Source organism: Poromitra crassiceps (genome assembly GCF_964638095.1).
Source record: "Poromitra crassiceps genome assembly, chromosome: 8".
Taxonomy (NCBI): Eukaryota; Metazoa; Chordata; class Actinopteri; order Beryciformes; family Melamphaidae; genus Poromitra; species Poromitra crassiceps.
Window position 1 is genome coordinate 23,560,569 of NC_139629.1, and position 27,306 is coordinate 23,587,874.

The 27,306-nt window shown below is 42.9% G+C and overlaps 1 protein-coding gene across 1 annotated transcript; it reads left to right on the forward strand.

Moving 5' to 3' along the window:
* Positions 1 to 5,901: 5,901 nt before the first annotated feature.
* On the forward strand, positions 5,902 to 11,863 carry crhbp (corticotropin releasing hormone binding protein; the record flags this gene model as incomplete). The annotated part of the gene is made up of 7 exons (XM_083641116.1): positions 5,902 to 5,982; positions 7,291 to 7,390; positions 7,951 to 8,108; positions 8,687 to 8,900; positions 9,821 to 9,954; positions 11,493 to 11,610; positions 11,709 to 11,863. 7 exons carry the CDS (start codon positions 5,902 to 5,904, stop codon positions 11,861 to 11,863), a joined length of 960 nt encoding a protein of 319 aa, XP_083497242.1.
* Between the last annotated feature and the right edge of the window lie 15,443 nt (positions 11,864 to 27,306).

Below are 27,306 nucleotides of genomic sequence, written 5' to 3' on the forward strand. Positions count from 1 at the left end.
AGAATATAGTTACCCCGTAGTTATACTATAACTACTATACTATAACTACAGTCTTGTTACCCCGTAGTTATACTATAAGTACAGTCTTGTTACCCCGTAGTTATACTATAAGTACAGTCTTGTTACCCCGTAGTTATAGAAGTACAGATCTTGTTACCCCGTAGTTATACTATAAGTACAGTGTGGTACCCCATAATTAGCCTATAAGTACAGATCTTGTTACCCTCTAGTTACATGCTTATTTGCGGGCTGTATTCTAAGCATTACCGAGTTTTGTTGGGATATGGTTTGCACTTTATACATTGGACCAAAATAAACAAAGGTGTGAGGAATGTGATGTAATTTCAGTATTTTGAATAAAACAATTGGCTTACATTTACATCCACAGTATCATCATTTTTCATCATCTTCTATGCTAAAACCTCTCAATAAATCTGTCTCCAAAATATTCTGATTAGTAATGTTGAATTAAAGGTTTATGAATGTCACATAACTAACTCCGTTACAACTCCATAAATAACTCTATTACATCCATAACTATAACTTAATCCAAAAAGGGGCTTAAATACTTTTAAAACAGTACTTTGAAAATCAAACATCAAGAATGCAAAATGCCAAGTTTTTCGATAAACACCCAAAAACAGTGTCAATGCCCATTTACTCATTCTAACACAAGAGTGACATGTATTTGAATTGAAATATGTATCAGTATGTGGTGTTTGCCCAGCCCTTCATTGGGAAATGCAGCTTTATGGAGTGGGATCACGTGGAGATGGTCTTCAGAAACTTTGATGAGATTGACAAGTAAACATTGTTTCAGATACACGTGTAGTTGTGGAAAAGTGTGTGTGAGTTTGGAAGAGGAGTGCACCACTAGGTAGAGACATGCATCCATAGCAGTGTTGATTTCGTAGACGAAAACTATGAGGAAAAATGTTAGTCGACTACCTATTTTCAATGGTGAAAACTAGACTAAAAATGTTAGGGACGGACGAATTGGGAAGAGATCCAATCAGAAGAGAAGAAGAAGTTAAACACCTGTGTCTGTATTGCACATTCAAACCTTAAAACAATTCCAGAATAACAGATTAATATATCTTTACAATAAGTTTGGAAATTCTAATGAATAGTCACGTTTTTCTTTGACTAAGATGAGATGAAAATACTTAGACACTTAGTTGACGAAAACTTGACTAAATAAAATCAGGATGAGGTTGACTAATATGATAAGAGCTTACGAGAAAGTCGATTATAGCTCACTAAGATAAACATGTGAATGTTGTGTCATATGCAAAGGTTGTTGGTTCAATCCCAGCCTCAGGCAATTTCTTAAAAAGTGTTCACATTATAAGCTGCAGCAGTGATCCTTCTTTATCATCACCAGTAGTTTGAACACTGATAGAAATAAGCTGATGAAGGAGACTTCAGGGAGTCAGTCCCTGACTCTAGCTAAACTCACTGGTACAAATCTCACCTGTCTCACTCTTTATGATCTGTGTTATTGTCAGTCTGTGCAAACAAACACAAAACGTACTTCCGATGTCAGTAAAGTTTCAGCTCTCTGTGGTTTTCTGTCTCATAACCCTCAGCTCATGTCTCTGCAGAGGTCAGGGGGAGAGAACAGCCCCCCCCCTTAGCTCCAGGTAGTGGCAGCAGAGCGGGAATCGAACCCACAACCTCTGGCCCCAGTGTCTCTGTGTGTATTATTCCTTCACACCACCAACTGCCCTTCACACTCACAGCTCTTCTCCAGGCGCTCTTGTCCCTTCCCTCTGCCTGTCACCATTCAAAACTGACTGAGGCTCGAACCCACGACCGCAAAAGTAGCTGAGGTCTCAATATCACCAGGCTGCAAGCCTACTCTCTGTGCCACCAAGTCAGACTGATTGAATTAGGTTTTCTCAGGGCTTTAAATGATTCTTTCCTCTGGCTGTCGACATTGAAAACTGACTGAGGATCGAACCCCCAACCTCAAAAGTCACTGAGGCTCAAAACCACAAGCTCCAAACTGCTAAACAGCAATCCAACTCTCTGAACTAGTGGGTCATAGTGATTAAGACTAGAAGATTAATATGACGTGAGTTTCTATTCGCCTTGCACAGAAAACCTTTTACTTTCATTTATACTTGAGTACATTTCAGAGCCTGTACTTTTTCCTTTTACTTGAGTAGGCTAATTAAGTTGAATCAGTACTTCTGCTTTACCAGTCTTTCTTTTACACAAATAACTGTACTTCTACTTAATCAGACCAACAATGTTGATTACATTTGGAATGACAAGAAAAAATTACACATCTGTGCAATAGGCTAAGTAGGCCTAAATAACTCAGATATAGACCAAATCACCGTGACGTCACCATGTAAACAAATTTACTTCCGGGTACCACTTGGGGAAGGCGGCAGGTTTAAATGTGCGTGTTGTCAAATAAATGCTGTCAAACCCTCTCGCTGTTTTCGGCCGACTACTTTCAATTTAAATGGTTAAACGGTTGGTAAACATGCTTGTCCGACGTATCTAGCCTTTCTTCTGTGTTTGTTTTATGTAGTGTTAGCTAGCTAATAACGTTTGTTTGTCTGTCAAACTCGCTGTTTTTTTGCAGACTTGTTAACGTTACAGACAGAGCTACTAACCTCGCGTCACCAGGCTCTTCTCGGCGAGAAAGAGCTACTGACGCCACGTTAATTTAATTTAGCTTCAAGTCTACTCTGGTCTGGTCCAACAGGTAAATTAGCTAGTCTGGTCTCCACTAACGTTAGTGAAAGTGTTGTTATGAATGATATTAAACAACAACACAACACGGACGAACCATTTTTGTCTTCTTTGTCTGTTTTTGTCTTCAACACGTCAGTTTGTGCCGTCCACCGCCATTATAATGTGTGGACCCAGGGGTACCCGGAAGTAAATGTAAACATCCAGGTGATTTGGTCTATAGGGTCTGCAATTGTATCTCATGCTTGTTGATTTAATTGTTTTGCACCTGCTGCTCACGTTTGAGATACTTCTGGCTCGCCTGGAAAGAAGGTGGGAGCAGCCGAGTACAGTCAGCCAATCAGAGGCAGAGAGGGGCGGGTCATGCCTTCGCCTATAGCCTTCGCCATCATGGGAAAAAAAATATCGCTTCCCTCCCACTCTGCTGATGGAAAATCAAGATGGTGACTGCCAACGTTTCAACTCCAAATTGGAGACCAAGATCAATGGGATAGCTCTGTCCATATAATTTAGGTCAGTGGTCAATATGCAATTTTCAAAATAGCTGAAATTGGTACTTGTGTCCATGACTTCAAATATATCAGCTGAAACAGTATAGTTGCTTTTATTTAAATATCATCTAAAATGCATACAATAAAGTCCACTGTAATGCAAATCAGGCAATTTACTAAAGAACACGGATAAGTATTTGCCAGTTAGCCTATATGGCGTTGTGTCCTAACTCCATGTCACCAGCACACAGATTATGTGTGGCTATCATCAATTGAAATACACAGAATAAAAATATGTCTGTCGAAGCCGTCTATGCTAGCAAAGAACAATCGTTAGGCAGTGAATCCTAACCTGACTCTGCCAGACGGGGGCGGTATTGTGTGAACACAATGCCGCCATCCAGCATCTCAGGATGATCTCTATGGGAGGAGGCACGGGGGGGCAGGGGGTGCTGGAGGCTCAACTTGAGTGAAGCAGTCTGTCTCAGTCCAGGGCAGGTAGCTGCTTTCATCATAAACTAAAGACCAGCAGCGCCATGGGGCTGTATGGACAAATCTATATAATTATTAAGCCAGTAATCACACGCACTGTTGTTTTGATGAAGACTACAAAGTAAACATCCATTAGAAGACATTTTTAATTGCACTGAAATAACGCCATACCAAATATGAGGAGACATCAAAGTTTTCCCTTTAATCCAGAGGAAGATGTATCGCCGCCCATCTCTGCAAAAGCCTATAGCTGTTTTATTATCCCAGCCTCTCTCTTGTCTTTGCTTCACAGCAGACATACCTTTTGAGAGGCGGTGAAACACTTGCTGCTAGATCAACCACGATGGGTTTCATTTGAACTGCGGTACTCTATCTTCTCTGAAGGTTTTTATGACTGATGTAACTTCAGCTCATTGGGAAAAGCCAAATATTGTCATAATAATGAATTTGCATGATTATATGCGTTAACCATTGTCATTCATCATGCCAAACATAATGAGCGAAATGTAGTAGGCTACTCAGGTCTCAGTAGCCTACTAAGTAACCTAAAAACTATAGCATAAAAAATAGAACTATTAGGGATTAAGAATAAATACCTAAAACCAAAACAGCTCTATTAAGTTAAATGAAAATAAATAAAATCTAAACTACAACCAGCTAAAACAACAATGGACAGCAATAAAAACATACTAAAACAAACTAAAAACAACAACTAAAAGACTAAAGGGAACTAAAAGACAGCAGCAATGGGGGTATAGCAGCATGATAAATCTCTCAAAAAGGGCATAGCAGCGTCATAGTAGCAGCATGATAAATCTTTCAAAAGTGCATTATTTTCATCTGTCTAAAGTGCAGTAATCAGAGGCAGAGTTGAACAGTTCAACAGTCTGACAGCATCCGGGAGAAAGCTGTTCCTCAGCCTGGTGGTTTTTGCCCGGATGCTGCGCAGCCTCCTGATGATGGGTGGGAAGTGCAGAGTTTTAATTCAGAGAATGTCTTAAGGGTAAGGACGTACATATACAGACACGTCAGCTGCCTCAGGTTGTTGAAAAGGTCACATGGCCATTCACATGGTCACATGGTTGCAAGGTCATTCAAATAACTAAATAAATAAATTGGTCCTTTGTGTACTCCGCACTGCATGTGCAAACACGCTTGATATATCTGAGCGTGTAAAATCAATTTTAAAGACCCCCTCCACTCAAAAATGTGTTTTTCTTCTAGTTCCTTCAGTTGGATGTGTGAGCTTTACTGTGCAGATATGTCTGTGCAGGATTTTTGAAGGATTTTAACAAGTTGATTTAACTTATTTTGTGGAAAAAGTCAAAGTGTGTTTTATATAAATCTTAAAAAATGACTTTAGGGGGGGGTCAATATTTTTCACAGGGCAAAATACTAAGACAAGGTTAAAACAATTTAACTTCTGTGTCTCTCATGTTTTAGGACAAAACCAGAGCAAATAAAACATGAGCTCAGATTGGTCAGGTTTCCAGGCTCAAATAAAACATGAGCTCAGATTGGTCAGGTTTCCAGGCTCAAATAAAACATGAGCTCAGATTGGTCAGGTTCACAGGCTCTGAAATCTCACCTCTGCCCCTCAGAATTCACATTGAATCCCTCTAATGACCAAATGGAAGTATTATGTTGAGACAACATCACTCTCTTTGCTAGTAATGAATCTATTAATGTTCTTTAATTATTTACATTATGTTGCACAATGTATTTTTTATGTGCATAATGCAGTAATGAGCAGCTTCTAATATTGTTACTGGCATTGCATATTGCAACCACATGGGGCCTCTGTCACATCTACATCATCATCATCATACATCTACTCTGTCTCTCTCCCTCCTCAAGTTGATAGTCACAGGCGTCTGGTCCACCCTTGCTCTCGTCACAGCCACGTAATTGGTTAGGGGTGGCAGGGTGGGAGGGAGGGGGTGGGTGGGTGGGAGGGAGGGGGGGGGGGTGGGTGGGAGGGGGGGGGTGGGTGGGAGGGAGGGGGGGGGGGGTGGGAGGGAGGGGCGAGGGGGGGGGGGTGGGAGGGAGGGGCGAGGGGGGGTGGGAGGGGGTGGGGGGGGGGGGGGGGGTGCACAGTGGGTGACCGTGACCGTATCAAACAGAGGAGGGATGCTGGCCCTATAAAAGCAGCGCTGTCCGCAGAGAGAACACTCTCCTTTGTCGCGAGCGCTGGACAGAGGGGCGCGGGATGGAGCGCACTTTGAGGCAGCAGCTCTTCTTTCTTGTCTTGTGTCTGTCTTTTCTAAAGGGAGACTCCAGGTATATTGAGGTAAGTCTTGTGTCTGTCTTTTCTAAAGGGAGACTCCAGGTATATTGAGGTAAGTCTTGTGTCTGTCTTTTCTAAAGGGAGACTCCAGGTATATTGAGGTAAGTCTTGTGTCTGTCTTTTCTAAAGGGAGACTCCAGGTATATTGAGGTAAGTCTTGTGTCTGTCTTTTCTAAAGGGAGACTCCAGGTATATTGAGGTAAGTCTTGTGTCTGTCTTTTCTAAAGGGAGACTCCAGGTATATTGAGGTAAGTCTTGTGTCTGTCTTTTCTAAAGGGAGACTCCAGGTATATTGAGGTAAGTCTTGTGTCTGTCTTTTCTAAAGGGAGACTCCAGGTATATTGAGGTAAGTCTTGTGTCTGTCTTTTCTAAAGGGAGACTCCAGGTATATTGAGGTAAGTCTTGTGTCTGTCTTTTCTAAAGGGAGACTCCAGGTATATTGAGGTAAGTCTTGTGTCTGTCTTTTCTAAAGGGAGACTCCAGGTATATTGAGGTAAGTCTTGTGTCTGTCTTTTCTAAATGGAGACTCCAGGTATATTGAGGTAAGTCTTGTGTCTGTCTTTTCTAAAGGCAGACTCCAGGTATATTGAGGTAAGTCTTGTGTCTGTCTTTTCTAAAGGGAGACTCCAGGTATATTGAGGTAAGTCTTGTGTCTGTCTTTTCTAAAGGGAGACTCCAGGTATATTGAGGTAAGTCTTGTGTCTGTCTTTTCTAAAGGGAGACTCCAGGTATATTGAGGTAAGTCTTGTGTCTGTCTTTTCTAAAGGGAGACTCCAGGTATATTGAGGTAAGTCTTGTGTCTGTCTTTTCTAAAGGCAGACTCCAGGTATATTGAGGTAAGTCTTGTGTCTGTCTTTTCTAAAGGGAGACTCCAGGTATATTGAGGTAAGTCTTGGCAAGATAGGTTCAACTGCTTGTCAAGTTGTCTTTTTTTTAGCTTGTCAACTGTATACACAGATAGAAGGGGTACACTTTGCAATGAGGGTACATTAATTAGGGGTTAGTTCATGCTTGATAAAAGTAACTAACCCTTACTTAACAGTTAACGAATATGTCTAGTGATCATTTACTAATGATGTGCATGTTAACTAAGTATTAATTTAGACATTATTTAATAGTTTTTAGGGTTAGTTCATGTTTATGGTTAGGGTTAGGGTTAACTGGCCATTAATAAGCACTAACTAAGGGTTAGTTAATGCTAGTAAGCATTATTAAGCATTAACTAATGGTTAGTTATTAACCTGATTGTAAGTGTTAACGATAGAAGCCCATGTGCCTGTTAAACTGTATTCCCTCCATCATTTTGTACAGGACAACGAGATCACCAAAGAAGAATTATATTCATTCTTCAACTCTCAACTCAAGAGAGAAATAGACCTACCCGAGGAATTCATTTATCGCAGACCCTTACGTAAGTCTACAATCTGTGCATATTCCTCTTCGATAGACAGAAATGCAAAAATGATCAGCAGGTTGATGTGTTTTAGGGGATATCAGGAAACTTGAATTTAACCTGAAGGGCCCTGTGTGTGCTTGTGTGTGTGAGACAGAGATAAAACCCTAATAAATATGGCATTATAACTCAAATATGACACTCACTCACTCACTCACTCACTCACTCACTCACTCACTCACTCACTCACTCACTCACTCACTCACTCACTCACTCACTCACTTACTCAATCAGCAAACAAACAACAGTCAATATGAACAAAAAAAGAAGAATAAATAAATAAGTAAATAAATAAATAAATAACCAGTGATCTGGTGGCATTTCACTGGATGTCCCTCAGGTTGTGACAAGAGGCATTTAGCCGCCAATATGCATTTTTTGCCTGTGTTGGAGTTTGATTTCTCTCTCTCTCTCTCTCTCTCTCTCTCTCTCTCTCTCTCTCTCTCTCTCTCTCTCTCTCTCTCTCTCTCTCTCTCTCTCTTTGTCTCTCTCCCCCCCCCTCTCTCTCTCTCCCTCAGGTTGTCTGGACATGGTTGCAGTGGAGGGTCAGTTCACCTTCACAGCAGAGCGGCCTCAGCTCAGCTGTGCTGCGTTCTTCATAGCCGAGCCCAGCCAGGTGATCAGTGTGGATTACGGCGGCGCTCACATTGACTGCAGGGGAGGGGACTTCATCAAGGTAACCTGTCTTCTCCCCAAAAGCCCCTCTTGCCCCCTGACATCCTGCCTTAGACACACCCCCACCAGGACCCCCCCACCAGCTCTGCCGATAAACTCTCTTGCATTTGATGATGTCACTGATGGTGAAATTGTGATGGAGTTTATCGTGGCTTAGTTTGTACAACCTATATTTATATTTATATTTATATTTATATTGCAGCCTACATACACCCCATCATTAGGCTGCATTTGCTTTTCTAAGCTCAGAAACACTTCCTGATCAGACAAAAAAATCTCATTTACTGTAATATAGCAAAGCTATTTATTGTCTATAACCTGCTTAGGTACCCTGTCCCCAAGACACGTATCCGTGTTGTACTGTCCTGCACAGGGTTGCTCTCAAACTTACTATGATAGGTGCTAGTCTAATGCTGAGTCTCTTTCCCAATTAACAAGTGCACGCAGTGTTTAAAAAGTAATGATCTACTGATTCACTTTGGCGACTGAGATTAAATAAAACTGTGCTGGATTATTATCTCCCAGAAATAGGTTTTGACTGAATATACAAACCATCTCCCTCCCATGTGTCCCACGAAGGTGTTTGATGGCTGGGTGATGAAAGGAGAGAAGTTCCCCAGCTCCCAGGACCACCCTCTACCTCTGCACGAGCGCTATGTGGACTACTGCGACTCAGGCTCCCTCGGCAGGACCGCAGTGCGCTCCTCACAGAACGTGGCCATGGTCTTCTTCCGCATTCACAACCCTGGCAGCAGCTTCACCCTCACTGTCAGGAAGCTCACCAACCCCTTCCGTGAGTTTGTAGATGGTCCTCATGTCATGGTCATTACAGACCACCTCTATACTGTTTGTCTGTAGAATGATTAGATCTGTAGAGCAATTAATGTGTGTGATCGAGGCTAATGCAAGGCTGGTAGTGCTTTATGGTATGGTATGGCATGGTATGGTATGGCATAGTATGGTATGGTATGGCATGGTACGGTATGGCATGGTATGGTATGGTATGGCATGGTATGGCATGGCATGGTACGGCATAGTATGGTATGGCATGGTATGGTATGGCATGGCATGGTATGGCATGGTATGGTATGGCATGGTATGGCATGGCATGGTACGGCATGGTATGGTATGGCATGGCATGGTATGGTATGGTAGTGCTGTATACTGTACAGTGATGTCTAAGGGGAAACACAAAAAAATAATCTTTTATCACTGAACCTAAATTCAGTGATCAAATAAATGTGAAATGTCTCTATTATAGCTATGTGTACTGATAAGCTTCAAAAATGACCTTTGCTTACAGGATTCTTGACTTGAATTCTGTTGTCAACTGTTAATTTGTTGTAGTCATTTCAATAATTCAATCAATTTCGATAAAGTCATACATTTTGTTTCACAAACCTATATTCGAATCAACTGAAATCAAATGATGGATCATTAGTTTTCTTGAGAGGATTAGAAGATGAAGTGCATGAATTAGCCTTTTGTGCCTTTTTAAGCTTACATATATTATGTACAAAATGCAGAGCTGTTTGATATAAGTAGGTTATGTATGGCATGCTGCACACGTGTGTGTGTGTGTGTGTGTGTGTGTGTGTGTGTGTGTGTGTGTGTGTGTGTGTGTGTGTGTGTGTGTGTGTGTGTGTGTGTGTGTGTGTGTGTCCGCCTAAGGACATCATGCCAACCCTCATAATGCGCCTTGTCTCCTTCTAGCCTGTAACGTCATCTCCCAGACACCAGAGGGCAGTTTTACAATGTTGATCCCCCAGCAACACAGGAACTGCAGCTTCTCCATCATATATCCTGTGGAGATCACGATCTCCGAGTTGAGCCTGGGACACCACAGGGTGAGCAGCACCACATCCCAGCACGACGTCATGATTCCCCTGTGAACTCTGCCTCTGCTGGTGCTCTTGGTTCTTCTACTCCTCACTGCGAAAACATTTTGAACCTTTCAGCGAAAAATAAATGATACGACACATGAGACTGCCCTCCGCGACCTTAGATCGTATCAATCCTAGTCAATTCTTCTAGCAGCTTATGGAGGTTAAAGGGTTGTGTGTTGTGTGTCCCTGACTGTTTTAAGTGGGCAAGCCACTGGGGCCGTACCCTAAAGCTGCCTTCACATGAGAAGCCATCTTCTCTTCTCTCACCGCGAGGTAGAGTGGAGAAAGATCAGTGGTCGCGAGGTCAAAGTTGAAACAATTTGAAATTTGACCACACCGCAAGGTCGCAAAATCATATGGTGCCCGACGCCAATTGTAGCGCTGTCGCATAGACAGCGCTATATATATTTACCGCGGATCATGTGTGGGGGGCTTTGGACGCACATGGCTGTACCTGCACCCGCTGTGATGCCCTGGGTCTGAGGCACCGGGCAGCCTGCTACTGTGCACCGGCTGTGACGCCCTGGGTCTGAGGCACCGGGCAGCCTCCTACTGTGCACCGGCTGTGATGCCCTGGGTCTGAGGCACCGGGCAGCCTCCTACTGTGCACCGGCTGTGATGCCCTGGGTCTGAGCCTGAGGCACCGGGCAGCCTCCTACTGTGCACCGGCTGTGATGCCCTGGGTCTGAGCCTGAGGCACCGGGCAGCCTCCTACTGTGCACCGGCTGTGATGCCCTGGGTCTGAGGCACCGGGCAGCCTCCTACTGTGCACCGGCTGTGATGCCCTGGGTCTGAGCCTGAGGCACCGGGCAGCCTCCTACTGTGCACCGGCTGTGATGCCCTGGGTCTGAGCCTAAGGCACCGGGCAGCCTCCTACTGTGCACCGGCCGCCAAGCGGAGCTCGGCGTTGGAAATGCCGCCGTTCTCCTGGCGGGCCTTTCGGCCACCTTCCCCTGGGTCCTGGCCCCGGTGCTCTTGCTTCCCTAACCTTGACCCATATGCAAACCCTAACCCCAACCAAGTGGCTGACCTTTGCCTAACCCCAACCCCAGGGTGTCAGGGTGCCTCACCCCAACCATGTGCGTCCAAATCCAAAGCGCACAGGTACCGTGTGCGTCCAAATCCAAAACCAAAGGTATGTGACAACTTATTTGTACAAATACCACGGTATTGCACTTTCAAAATGCGTGCATTTAGGCTGCAAAGGTCCAATTTCATGTGCAGTTTATACGCATTTTAAACGGCTATCTCCTCGTCAGAGGGCGGAGCCCTGCCCAGCACCACCAGCTCCCCGCCTCACTAAATCACCCCGAATCCCCTGGTTCTCCCTCCGGGGGAATACCTATAGGCTACTATTAGTATTGCTAAGCTATACGGAGCGTGGAAAGTGTAACTTTATGACACGTAGCCACACTGGCCAAATATTGGCTACCAAAATTGTATTGAGTTGATTCACATGGCACTTTGTCACTGTGAAAGCCATGTGTTGATCTCCACAGAGGTCCCTGACTGGATGTGCAGAATCAAGAGATTTTGTTGAATTGCTGGGAGGAAATGGCATCGACACGTCCAAGATGCTCCCCGTCGCAGACCTCTGCCACTCCTTCACCGGCCCCAGTGAGTAGGCTACACACACGCCTCTCCTTCCCTGGCATTACACAACCTGTTGGTGGCGCTAAAGGCACCGTAACCTTGTTCTCTCCCTGGCCCTGCAGCTCATCTGAAGATAGGCTGTGACAACACGGTGGTGAGGATGGTTTCCAGCGGGACGTTTGTCAACCAAGTGTCTTTCAGCTACCAGCTGCTGAACCTACAGGAGCTCCAGAGGATCAAACTCAACAGCGTGGACGATTTCTGTTCCAATCACTGATCCCAACAGGAGCATCATTTGCCAAATGTATCATTTGACTGCAAACAGGAATGATTTATGGTTTTTATGTTATAAAAACACAAGTGCAGCTTGCCCCCAAATGTTTACAAACGTAAACAAAACAATTTCAAAGTAGGCTACAGGTTTAGATGTCCAAATTCAGCCAGTCCCTGTTGAAAAGCTTACTCCATTTATTGAATCCAAAGTTATAAATATAAAATTGAATTGGTCATAGTGATGCCATAGGAGTCTTTTTAGTCCAAAACTCACAATGGGGTTTCAATTAAGAAATGAAATAATTTATTTTATTTTATTTTATTTTATTTTATTTTAGCCCCATCTTTAAATTGTTATATTATGTTATGTGTTATATGTGATATGGTTGTTGCTCAATCAAAGCAAGCTCAATGAATTGTTCCATTGTGTTTGCTGGAGCTGCTATTGTTTTGACTTTGACTTTTTATGTTTGTTGAGATGAGACTGAAGAAACTGTCATGTGACATATTAGGCTTAGTCCACATTCTTTAAAAGGGATGGTGCTAAAATGAACGTTTCCTTCTATTTCTTTTGTTAAATGATATGGGCGTGCTGTGTCATTTCCCGTCATAACATAGGAAGCAATAGGCAAAGTACAGTATTCATCAGTATAGCTACAACATGAAAGCTGTTCTGTATGTATATTTATTTATTTATTTGTATAAAAACGTTTTTTGTAATAAAATGAAACTGCATGACAAAGCACTCAATCATGGTTTTGTTGTCTTTTCCTTTTTGCTATATCTCTCAGAAATGTAATTCCATAATTGAAGGGAAACTCCACACATCTCTACTGGCAAACTGATTCAACACTCTCCTTGAGAAATGTGATTTTGTTTTTACATATATTCTCCTACAAAGAGACATGCAGAAGTTTAATATGAATATGCTTTCAGTAAGCTGCTTGATTTTAACAGCACTAAGGCATTTGTCTATATGCAGATCACAGTTACAGAAGCTATATTCTTTTCAAGTCTCTTGGCCGTCCTCAGATCCTCATTCGACACCAGCTGATGTTCCCTCTTTGATACAGTTTCATGGGGTGTTTCAGTCCAATGCAACGTGTCATCATCCAACAAGATAGCACAGCATCAAAGAATGTTGTGGAGAGCAAGAATTGACAATTCAAGGTTATAATAACGTTATTAATAACTTTATTTGTATAGCACTTTTCTAAAACCAAGTTTACAAAGTGCTTGTGTGGATATCTTATTACATCTTACCAACTCAATTCAGGTTTTCAAGGCAGCATATGCCATGACATCATCCCCACTATCTCTTTCTCCCCCTCTACAAGATGGCTGTGTGTGGTAGCTACACCAGCCCGTCACTATCTGCAGAGAGAGAGAGAGGGAGAGGGGGGGGGGGGGGGGGGGAGAGAGAGAGAGCGGGGGGGGGGGGGGGGGGGGGGGGGGCTGGAGAGCAGGCAATATCTCTGGAAATGATGGTTCAAATGGTCCCAACCAGTGATTAGAGATGTGCAGGTGTATTATCACTGTCAGACAGACCAGCCAGTGCTGAAGGAGTATCTGATAAGGACCAAGGTCCTTCCAGGCTCCTGTCATTCTCCATTGGTCTTGCACGAATTGAAATGGTCATAGTACACTGAAGAAGGTGGTGTGGATGGGCCTTTTTCACAGCAGCCATTTTGTGTCTTAAAGACAGGTTAAAACACAGGTGCAACCAAAACATTAATGAGGGCACTTGAACACCTAAATTGATTCGAAGTTGGAAACCCTCATTAATGTCCAGATGTTTACCCTGCTTTTGAGGCACAAAATGGCTGCTGTGAAAAAGGTCACTTTTCCTGCTGTCCAATTCAGAGTCTAAAAGCGATAGTTACAGTTTGCTCCCAGTGTCACGGCTGGAAAAATATTTCGGAGAAAAAGTTGTTCTCTAAAGATGGTTATATCGTGAAACTGTTTCAGAGATGTTGGTTTAAAAGAGTTGTGTTGTGTCATAGCTATATTGCATTCTGGACTGGTGATGGGTAATGATGATTCTATTGAGCTAAACTAAGGCACGAGCTTTACTCTGCATACAGGGGAAAGTCAATCAAGCTTGACATTTAGATCTGGCCTTTCTGGAAGGAAAACCATCAATAATCTGCCAATCACTCAGTCAGCAGCGGTTTATAGCAGCAGACAAGTTCTTTCACATAGGCTACACACTTTTACATAGAAACTACAATTTAGAAAAATATAGGGTAACACTTTACAATAACGTACACAAATAATGTAGTAGTTACTAGTAAACTAATCATTAACTAATAGTTAATGAGTAGCAGATAGTGACAGTGCAGATAATCATTTTTTTTTCATCATCATTTTTTTAAATAACACTAATAATAAATTAAGTTAAATTATATTTAAACTAAAGTCAGGTGCTTTCATCACATTCTTTGTTATTTTCCTTTAACTTGTGCTTTTTTGTCTTCCATCCATAATTTATAAAAGATATTTACAGCCACTTTTTGGACAGATGTATCTTGCTTTACAGCTGAAATTGGATAAGAGAGCTGAAATTGTGTGAGAGACGTAGAGAGTGATAAGGAGAGAGAGAGAGGTTTTGCTGAATAGCCCACTGTAAAAAGTTAAACCAGACCGGTCGAACTTTTCATAGTGCACTGTGAAAAGCTCAACCAGCCACACCTGAACAATCACACCCAGGTGGTGCTAATTAAGTGTCTTAAAGTGGTAATCCACAACAGCTGCGCTGGATTAGGTAATGGAATTGATGAGGGAGAGAAGTCTCCCCTCAGGAAACTGGGTCACATCGTAACCATCTGTTCATCTCTATGCAATCTAAATCCCATAGAGATAGGCACAGTGCTTATCTCTATGCAATCTAAATCCCATAGAGATAAACACAGTGTTATTCTATAAAGTCTGGCCCGCTGACTTAAAGATGGATGCAGTCAGATTATTTAAACAATCTTTGAGCAACAGTTGAGTTGTACCAAAGGTTTGTGGCTTTGTGTTGTTATTATTGTGGAGGAATCTTACAAATTGGACCTTGATGTATGCAAACACATGGAAAAATGCCCATGGATTCTCTTACCATTAGCCTACATAAAACAATGTAAGATAAATCAAGGTCCAAATGATTGCAGTAGCTCTGAATTTAGAAACTGAGAATCATGCAGTCTTATTGAGATTGTTTTAGACTAGTTGTTCGAGCCCCGAGCTTTCTCACCCACAGCTCGGCTGCTGCGTCTGCGTGGCCTCGCCTGCTCTATTGGCATGTGCAGCACACAATTGCTCAACTTCGCATCACTGATGACATCACAATTGCTCGAGTGACATCACTGATGATGTCATGGACATCATGACATCAGCAGTGACATCATTACTGACCAAAATCATCACAAATCTCACAATGGGGGACCAAAAACATGTCCAAAATCCAGGGGTCAAAACCTGCTGTGCATGGTTTTAGTTTAGTTTAGTTTAGTTTATTTGACATATCCGTTTAAAATACATGCAAGTCAGGCATTAAAAAAACAACAATGTCAAGGATAACACAAAAAGTCGTGGACTTGTTTCCGTTGTGGTCCTTGGTGTCAACGTATACATAAAACACTTAAAACACATAAAAATACTTACACACTTAAAACACCAAATTACATAATACATTGTGTACATCCTAACAATCCCTCCCTCCCCTAACGTTACCTGTCTATTCATGGACTTTGGCTAGTAGCCATTTCCATGGGAACCGTCCTTTGCAGTATAGTTTATTGAAGAACATTTATTTTAAAACTTGAATATCTTCAATTAATTAGAAGTGTAATAAAAACAAAAAATGGGTTGTTACTGTATGCCTATTGCCACTTTTATTTAAATACAAATATTTTTGCTACCCAAAGATAGATTTAAATTAGAGTTGTCATATTGCCATACTTGATAACCATTTGATAAAAGCAATAGCTCACTCTAGGGCATGATATATGGTCATTATTATCACAGCGAGCAAAGGGTGTTTAAGCACGATCTTAGCTGTGATAGCATACCACGGTTATTGCTTAAATATATTTATTGTTCATGCTGCTTAAATGATTCTTAAGTAATTTTATTTTAATACACCTCTGGCCTGCAACTCTTCCAGTTAAAGCAGCTACGAGCAAGATTTTCGATTGTTATTAAACAGTATAATTCAAAAATGAATGAAAATGGCTACCCACGAGTCTCCACTTTACAGATGAGGTAGCATTTTCACAGCCTAAATAGCATTAATAGCTTGTAGATTGTATGTGGGGGATTTTCATCATGAATTCATCATTTATAAAGCATTATTCATACATCATTAAGCATTAGTAAGTAAGTCATAAACAGTTATAAACGTTTTATTCATTTTATTATGTGTTGATTGTATTCTCATACTTTGTAAATGATAGATTCACCATTATTTTATAAATAAGTATATCAATTACAAACCATTTATTTAGGAGTTGTTAATGGTTCATAAGATCATTGCTTCAAGGGTTGGATTATTCCTTCCTACAAAAATTGAAGCAAAATACCTAGTCGGATCACCAACATTTTCTCCCCCCTTGCTTGCTCATCAGAGGTATTTGCATGCATAACACATTTGTTGAGACAAACAGAAGAAAAAATTAAAAGCTATTAATGCTATTTAGGCTGTGAAAATGCTACCTCATCTGTAAAGGGGAGACTTGTGGGTAGCCATTTTCATTCGTTGTTGGAAAGTAAAATAACATGTTTATGCTCAGCAGACATTTCAATCAACAACATTTTTGCTTTAGTAAACACTGATGTCGAGATCTCAACTCACCAATTATATGAATATGTGCTGTCATTAATGAGTGATGTCATCAGTGATGTAACTCGAGCCAATTGTGATGTCATCAGTGATGTCACTCGAGCAATGTTGACAGTCAAATGTTGACAGTCAAAACGGAAATCATCAGTGATACCATCGGTGACATCATCGGTGATGTCATAAATCCTTTCTCTGCTGAGGTTACAAATTGGATGACTGGGTTGAGGTCAACACCAAAGAGGAGAAGCGCCATCGTGAAGACAATGCAGTTCCACAGAGTTTTTCCTGCTATTATTTTACCGCTCTGCTGGCTGTTTGTGGCCATGGCTGTCTCTGAAGCAGAGAGCACCGCTGTTGGTCACAAACCTCTCCTCACCACCAACAACTCCACTGGTAACTCCACTCCCCCTGCCTGGGACAGCCAAGGAGGCTCTACTCCATCTGACTGGGACAGACAAGGAGGCTCAACTCCCTCTGACTGGGGCAGCCAAGGAGGTTCCACTCCCTCTGACTGGGACAGACAAGGAGGCTCAACTCCCTCTGACTGGGACAGACAAGGAGGCTCCACTCCCTCTGACTGGGACAGACAAGGAGGCTCAACTCCCTCTGACTGGGACAGACAAGGAGCGTCAACTCCCTCTGACTGGGACAGACAAGGAGGCTCAACTCCATCTGACTGGGACAGCCAAGGAGGTCCCACTCCCTCTGACTGGAACAGACAAGGAGCGTCAACTCCCTCTGACTGGGACAGCCAAGGAGGCTCTACTCCCTCTGACTGGGACAGACAAGGAGCGTCAACTCCCTCTGACTGGGACAGCCAAGGAGGCTCAACTCCCTCTGACTGGGACAGCCAAGGAGGCTCTACTCCCTCTGACTGGGACAGACAAGGAGCGTCAACTCCCTCTGACTGGGACAGACAAGGAGCGTCAACTCCCTCTGACTGGGACAGCCAAGGAGGCTCTACTCCCTCTGACTGGGACAGCCAAGGAGGCTCCACTCCCTCTGACTGGGACAGACAAGGAGGCTCTACACCCTCTGACTGGGACAGTCAAGGAGACTCTACCTCCTCTGCACGGTACAGCCACAGAGGCTCCACTCCCATTACCCGGGACGTGCTCATGAGTGTCAGTGTGATGCCACTCCTCTTCCTGATGGGAGCTCTGTGGCTGAAGAAACTTCAGAGGAAGATGTACGTCATGCTTTGCCGACACGGAGCCTGAGGCTGGGGAGAGCGAGGATGAGGAGACTTTGTGCAAGGCGCCGCACAGCCTGGATGGATGATATTTTTGTATGTCATATTGGATTATAATAGGATCTATGTTATAAATTACATTGTTTCATATTGGTTCCCAAACTGTGGGTTAGGGTCCACTGGTGGGGCTCCACTGGTGGTCCACCAGAACATTGCAAAAAAATAAAAAAATAATTACAGACAACACTTTTTACATATACCCATTAACCCTGAGGATACGCTTGCCGTCAATTTTCTAAATATTGTGATATTCGGGAAATATCACGATTTTGAACATTTGCTTTCAAAGGCGGTAGGTAGCAGGCTGTTTTAAGTATTTCATTAACAGAATGTGAACTTTCTTATATGGAAAATTAATAAGTCATCCCCCACATACAATCTACAAGCTATTAATGCTATTTAGGCTGTGAAAATGCTACCTCATCTGTAAAGTGGAGACTCGTGGGTAGCCATTTTCAATCATTTTTGAATAATACTGTTTAATAACAATCGAAAATCTTGCTCGTAGCTGCTTTAAATAAGGATGTTTATGTCTTATTGTAGTACAGTACTTATCAGGTGCTTCTAGATTCCTTTTACCCTCCGATTTGCATGAATGGAGACTCCTGTTACTCCAGTGGGTCACATTTCTATTTTATTTCAATGCTTCCTTCGCCACCATCATCCCAGAGAGATAATATCCCCTTCTCCTTGATGTGTGACGTCCCCCCCCCCACCCCACCCAACACCCCCTACTAGAGAAACAGACCGTCTCTGGTGGAAAGTGACACATTTCGACTCATATTCCTTCATTCCTGCAGCACAATAATCACTGTGGAGGTTATAGACTAGAGCATCCTATGGTATATGAATCACGGGGGCTGTTATAAGTGATGCAAAGCCCATCATCCAACCCTTTTCGTTCCAGTGTGGGAGACAGATTAGGTGGGCCAATGCCAAACGGCACTATGGGACGTGCAGCCCTACGGCAGATAGGGCTGCATGGCACTATGCGGTGCAGATAGGGCTGCATGGCACTATGCGGTGCAGATAGGGCTGCATGGCACTATGCGGTGCAGATAGGGCTGCATGGCACTATGCGGTGCAGATAGTTCTGCATGGCACTATGTGGTGCAGATAGGGCTGCATGGCACTATGTGGTGCAGATAGTTCTGCATGGCACTATGCAGTGCAGATAGGGCTGCATGGCACTATGTGGTGCAGATAGGGCTGCATGGCACTATGTGGTGCAGATAGTTCTGCATGGCACTATGCGGTGCAGATAGGGCTGCATGGCACTATGTGGTGCAGATAGTTCTGCATGGCACTATGCAGTGCAGATAGGGCTGCATGGCACTATGTGGTGCAGATAGGGCTGCATGGCACTATGTGGTGCAGATAGTTCTGCATGGCACTATGCGGTGCAGATAGGGCTGCATGGCACTATGTGGTGCAGATACGGCTGCATGTCACTATATGGCACTATGTGGTGCAGATAGGGCTGCATGGCACTATGTGGTGCAGATAGGGCTGCATGGCACTATGCAGTGCAGATAGGGCTGCATGGCACTATGTGGTGCAGATAGTTCTGCATGGCACTATGTGGTGCAGATAGGGCTCCATGGCACTATATGGTGCAGATAGGGCTGCATGGCACTATGTGGTGTAGATAGTTCTGCATGGCACTATGTGGTGCAGATAGTTCTGCATGGCACTATGCAGTGCAGATAGGGCTGCATAGCACTATGTGGTGCAGATAGGGCTGCATGGCACTATGTGGTGCAGATAGGGCTGCATGGCACTATGTGGTGCAGATAGGGCTGCATGGCACTATGCGGTGCAGATAGGGCTGCATGGCACTATGTGGTGCAGATAGGGCTGCATGGCACTATGCAGTGCAGATAGGGCTGCATGGCATGGTGGCATAATTTCTTTGTTTTCTTGCCGTCATCCCCGAGGGAGGACCAAACTGTTTTCCGGGGTAAACCGAGCTGCTCTGGGTTGTGTTGTTTGTAACAGGATCATCTTCCATCTGTCACTGAACAGCGCTGGAGGTGTTCCTCGGGTGATTGTCATTGTCTCTCTGTGGAGTTGTACATTATGGCCTAAAGTTGGCTCTGCTGTTGTTGTATGGTCTTTTTGTGTGGGACACAGCAGAAACACCCATAGACATAGACACACATTCAAAGACACAAACAACACAGACATCTGCACACAAGATATGTAGGCTATTATGCTCCTCTGAACACCATTATCCATGTTCCTCGTTAACACTTCCAGCTGTGTACCTCAAAAACATGACTGAGCATACCGCTGCTTAGCCAAAGTATTGTGTGTGTGTGTGTGTGTGTGTGTGGGGCTGAGACACTCATGATTCACGAATTAACATTCTGATGTCATTTTAGAGTGTTTTCCCCCCAAAGCTAAAAAAAGAAAAGTAAAAAAAATAGCTTTCTTAATCATAAGTTTATGAGGCGTTTTATGGGGCCCTTGTAGCTTGTGGCCCTATAGAGCTCAACAGGCACGTGACATTTTGAATGAAAAAAGGAGCGTCCGCACTAGCCTAGGTAAACCCAGCCCCCACGTGACCTGCTCTCTCAGTTCCCTGAGAACAGGTCTGAGAGCAGGTCACGTGGGGGATGGGTTTACCCAGGCTACGTCCGCACACTCAAGTCTGTGCAAATATCTTATTTATTGCAAGCTTTCGGTCATAGACCTTCTTCAGGCATAAGACAGGTAACAAGTGAATACAGCCTATAAAGGTTCAGACAATCACTTGATTAGCCAATGTACAACACCTGTGTAAAAAAAAACACTTCCTGGTGGCTAAACATCGAGGGAAATGTAGTCCTATAGATTTTCAGGACTACACCCCAAAGACACAAGTGTCCATTGAGACAAGAAACACTGTAAAGTACATACAATATATACAACAGAACAAACAACAGTAGAGAATGTTACAATAAACATCAGGCAGTAACCATCATAAAACATACAATCTATTGTAATTTATTCAGAGCACAACACTCATGTCAAAATCCTCATTTAGACCCAGAGGTTGTAAAGTTTCTAGGGTGTGGATCCAAAAAAGCTCTCTGGCACAACCTCCTGTCAACATCACCCCCTCTCTGAAGAGTCATGTGTTCTATGCCCTGGAACCTGAGGGAGGAGATGGGCAGTGGCGAACCGGGCCTTCTATGCGGTAACCACCCCCCCACAACTCAACTAATTGTGATTGGCTAACGCCATGACTAAATGATATTCTGATTGGTTAAGCCACCTGTCATCAAAATTGTCATCCTCATGTCATGACTAGAGTCGGTCTTCGCGAAGGGTTGCTGTCAATCAATACCATTTGCCGGTGGAGGCTGGTGCAAATATTTAACCCCATATTTGCTGAAACAAAGTGAGTCCAAGATCTGAACAATTTAGTGACAATATTACTGTTATTTCAGTTAATAAAAACTAATAAATAACAAATACAAATAATTTATTAGGGGGAAATTCTTTTCTTTTCTTTTCAATTTTATTTTATTTTATTTTATTTTTATTCTTTTATTCTTGGGTATTCAGTGAATACCTAGAAGGCCCTGACGGTTCGCCACTGGCATAGGGTGTGAGTGGTTATGGAACTTTTGTGTTCACTGATCCTTTGTTTAAGGGGACAGGTGGTTTTACCGATATAGAGTTTATCACATGGCCTGGTTATTCAACTGCCCTCCATAGACATTTTGAACAATCCTTATATAACTTGTTTTAAGGCTGGAACCAAGCCAACCCGTGACCTAGAGGGGAAATCTTTTTTTTTTAAACATTTTTCGAAATGTCTATGGAGAAAATCAATGGCGAACTTCCTTCCTTCCGGGACAATGACGTCATGAAGAAGTCACGTGCCTGTTGAGCTCTATATTGCCAACCTTTGCCTATGGTAAAGTGCACCCCTGTTACTTCAGCCTAGTATGGTAAAGTGCAGCCCTGTTACTTCAGCCTAGTATGGTAAAGTGCACCCCTGTTACTTCAGCCTAGTATGGTAAAGTGCAGCCCTGTTACTTCAGCCTAGTATGGTAAAGTGCACCCCTGTTACTTCAGCCTAGTATGGTAAAGTGCAGCCCTGTTACTTCAGCCTAGTATGGTAAAGTGCAGCCCTGTTACTTCAGCCTAGTATGGTAAAGTGCACCCCTGTTACTTCAGCCTAGTATGGTAAAGTGCAGCCCTGTTACTTCAGCCTAGTATGGTAAAGTGCAGCCCTGTTACTTCAGCCTAGTATGGTAAAGTGCAGCCCTGTTACTTCAGCCTAGTTTACAAGACTTTCCTCCCCATTTTACACAGGATTTCCAGTTGGGCTCAGTAAGTTTGTCTTTGTTGACTCTAGTCTGCAGTTGTTGTCTGCAGTTGTGCCAGTCGGCAGCGAAATCTGTTAGTGTATATTGGGTGCAGATGTCTAATCTGTTAGTGTAAACTGCCTCCAGTCTCTAGTCCTCTAGTCCTCCAGTCTCTAGTCCTCTAGTCTTCAAGTGTAAACTGGACCTCATTTGGACAAAGTAGTTGGCTCGATCCTTTATGCACCCCACAATGCATTGCGCGGCTGTCTCCAATACACAATGAATGGGAGGCATGAAAACCCCCGCCCTGGTGGACACGTACCATCAGCAATGATGACATCATAATTGCTCAAGTGACCTCACTGATGACATCACTGATGACATCACAATCATGACACACACCGCCACCCACACTGCCACCCACTTAGCCAATTTTAATTAAAGAAGAAGATGGTAGACTGGCTTGAGAGACTAGACTTCTCTCGTGCTACAGTACGAGCTACAGCCCATAAAATTGGTTTCCTAAAGTGGATAAACCCCTAATGTTCTCACTCTCTCTCATTCATACACACACACACACACACACACACACACACACACACACACACACACACACACACAGGTCACTGCAAATGAGGAGTTATGACGCACAACGTGACGGAGCGGAGTGGACAGCATGTGGGAGAGGAGGCCTCGGGGCACATTTTAAAGACGTTCTTGGCAGGTAGCGGCATTTGTATGAGAGGCTTCTGAAGCAAGGAGAAAATGTCAAGTCGGGTGTTAGCAAGCCAAAAAGAAATGTTAAAGACCCCCTAAAGTTATGTTTTAAGCTTTATATGAAATATTCTACTTTGAATAATAATTTGTGCCTGTGATGTTTACTGTCTGCCCTTCATGAGATCTGCCTGTGCTATTTCTGTCATTTATTAACACTCTCAGGGCATGACAATAACCCATAGGAAAGTCATAACAGACAACTCAAACGTTTCCATCTTCACAGCGACCAAAGAAAACTCATTCTCGTGTGTGTGTGTGTGTGTGTGTGTGTGTGTGTGTGTGTGTGTGTGTGTGTGTGTGTGTGTGTGTGTGCGCGCGTGTGCATGCGTGCGTGCGCGTGCGTGTGTGTGTGTGTCTGGTTGAGGAGGGTATAAATAAACTTGTCAAATCTTTCAAATGATATTTATGATTGATTGCAACCTTTTCTCAAATGAAAAAAGAAAAGAGAAAAGAAAAACACCATTACTGCATTGCATCTTCCCACGAGAGATAGGATGATTATCCTGCTTAATTACAGCCAATCAAGGCTAAGTGCTAGCAGCCAGAGGATTTGTGCAAGCGCCATCTGCAGAGGATTCACATAAAGCAGTGGTTCTCAAAGTGGGGCCCGGGGACCCCCCAGGAGTCCTTGAGAGGGTTGCAGGGGGGTCCTCAGCAAAAGGGTGATCATTTATTTTCACCATTATAATTCCATCCATAGTAACACAATGTGTTGGCTATTTTGGTCATGGGTTTCATACACTTTCTGTCTAAAAGCAAAACCCGTATCAGATGGGGGACCCTGGGACAAAGTCTTATCAAATGGGGGTCCGTGGTCTAAGTTGTGTCAGTTTAGGGGTCCTTGACATGAAACAGTTTGAGAACCACTGACATAAAGCATCACATTGTATGGGAAGGATTTTTTTGCAGTCATTTTCCTTGCACGTCACAGCTGAGAATGTCACCGCAAATCATTTTACAGTTTGGTATTTTGGGAAGGGGACGTATAGAGGAAACCCTCCAAATGACAGTCTGGTGTCCTCTCTCAAGGTGAAAATATCTCTGCTGGAGGGGAGGACGTGTCACTGTGATTGGCAGGTGCTGGACCCAGGTGGTCCGTGCGTGCTGGACCCAGGTGGTCCGTGCGTATTGGGCTCGCCATGCGTCATCAAGACATGATACACAGTCACTTCCCCAAAAGCACAACCTCTCTCTCACCCAACACACACACGCACACACACACGCATACACACACACGCACGCACACACACACGCATACACACACACGCACGCACGCACACACACACAGTCACTTCCCCAAAAGCACAACCTCTCTCTCACCCAACACACACACGCACACACACACGCATACACACACGCACGCACGCACGCACGCACGCACGCACGCACGCACGCACGCACGCACACACACACACACAGTCACTTCCCCAAAAGCACAACCTCTCTCTCACCCAACACACACACGCACACACACACGCATACACACACGCACGCACGCACGCACGCACACACACACACACACACACACACACACACACACACACACACACACACACACACACACACACACACACACACACACACACACACACACACACACAGTCACTTCCCCAAAAGCGCATCCTCTCTCCTTCAGATACTGAGTGCAAGCTGAGTGAGAGGACAACTGCATCGGTGGAGACTTGCACACACTTGCTCTCTCTCTCTCTCTCTCTCTCTCTCTCACTCTCTCTCTCACTCACACTCACACTCACACTCACCCTCACACACACACACCCACACACACACACACACACACACACCCACACACACACACACACACACACACACACACACACACACACACACACACACACACACACACACACACACACACACACACACACACACACACACATGCAATACATGTTACACTGTTGATCCGTAAGTAATTGTAATTTATTTTGCCAGGTAAGTTGTCATATTCCAAGTCATTCATTAAAGTCAAATATTGTCGGACAACAGATTGGCGATCACGCTTTTAAAATAATTTGATATTTGTTAGCAAATACATTTAATGAAAAAAGTAGTCACACAATTTGAATTTGACAGGTTTTCCTACAACACACAACACATTAAGAAGCATGTACAGTAATTAGGGAAGGGAGATATAATAGGAAAATGTTACAGACAGTATATACAGTAAAACCCATATCACTGAAACACAAGGTAAAAAGATTGGCTTACATAATGTGCCAGTTTATTTTCTATTATTCTAACAAGTTTGAGGAAAACATGAGGAAAACAGGCTTGTGTCCTTGGGGAATGGAGGCAATCTGGTAGCAAGACTGACAAGGGAGCAAAATGTTTCCTACTATAGCATCATCAGTGTGTGACGATCAGTGTTGGGGGTAACTAAATCCAAAAGTAACATGTTACATGTAATATATTACTTTTAGCAGTAACTCAGTGATATAACTTATTACCAATATGATTTCAGTAATATTATACCAGTTACTCTCTCAAGTAACACAAGTTACAAATTGAGTTACTTTTTTTTTTTTTTTAATCAAAGCACATATTTAAATAAAGATACAATAATTTCCTAATCAAATTGTGTGTTCTTATGCAAATAACCACTATAGATGGCAGTAACAAAGGAAAAGGATAACATTTAGAATTTTGGACGGTTTACACTGACTTCAAGATGGCGGTGATGTCATGCAGTTATTTTGGTGAAAGTAATGCAAAAGTAGTGTAATAAGCAATGAGTTACTCTACACAGACAGTAATATTGTAAAGTAACGTATTACTTTTAAATGAAAGTAACTAGTAATATGTAGTATATTACATTTGGAAAGTAACTTGCCCAACACTGGTGACGATGATTAAAAGAGGCCAACATGACATTTGAAATCTATACAGGAAGTAGTAGTACCGGCTCAGCAAGGACACTTGACAAAAAATAACAAATGCCAGATGGTTAAAGAAAAAAAGCTTTAGATGACGTATGAATATTTTTGAAAGGGAAATACCACTGAATTTCAGCCGTGCTATTCCGAAGAGAGTCTGATTGGCAATAGTGAACATTTTACACCGTCTTTCATAGACAAAACCAAGTGAGTTTTTACCTTATTTTGTGATGACAGAGAACTCTATACAAAATGAAAACAGTGACAGTGACAACACCCAGAATCATTTCCTGGGGAAAAGGGCACTGCCCATTTTCTGATATAGAACAGGTTACACCAGTCTAATATAAATATTACAATAATTTGGATGTGAGGATTCAGGGTTATTAGTGAGACATCACAAATTGATTTTAAATCTCTCGTGTCTATCAGGAGAGTGTCCATGTTCATAAATACTAAATGGACTATCCGATACCATGGAAGAAGCAAATACAAATTCTTAAATCATTGTGACTCCCGTATTTATTGCACAATATTATGGCATTTTATGTAATGCATTAAAGAAAGTCATCAAAGTGAATATTTGACAAATGAAATTGATAAAGGCTTTTGGTTGGCTTCTATTGGTCTATACTGAACAATAACTAACTATCTCTTTAATCAAATCACACATATTCGGGCTATTCTATGTGATCTCAGTTTGATAACTAATAATAACTAATTAAACGATTATTTCTATTCATTCAGCGTCCCCTGAAACTGCTTGGAGCCACCCTGGGGAGGCCCGCCTCCCACTCTGAAAACCTCTGTTCTATAGGCCCCTTAGGACATCTGGGAGCTGGAATAACCTCCCAGATGATATTAGACAAGCCTTTAAGTCAAAGATTTAAAAAAGTTTCATATTTTACAGTGCATAATCTACCCCCGGCTTTTCAGCTTAGCTTTTGAATAGCCTTCATTTGAACTGTTTCTGTTCTGGATCCCAACAGCACTGTAAGATGGGGGGATAAGATGACAGATCTTATCTAGGAACTCAAAAGAGCTAGATGACAGAGCTTTATCTTTACCCTGTATGATTCTCATCTATGTGTTGACCAAGAGGACTTCTCTGCCTTATATGGAGATCTGATGATGATAAGATCAAGAGTAGAAACAGGAAGGACACATGGGTTCACTCACAATGTGCATCTAAAAGTGGGAATATTTGTTGTGTTCTTTTATCTTTGTATTTCACCTGATTTGAACTGCACTAGTTTACTTTTTAAATCTTTTATCTTTTGTATCTCTCGTCTGTACTCTCACACTTTTTAATTGTAAATCTTTTGCTGTATTTGTATTAGTCTGTAAAGCACTTTGAATCGCCTCATGTGTATGAAGATGTGCTATAAAGCTGCCTTGCCTTGC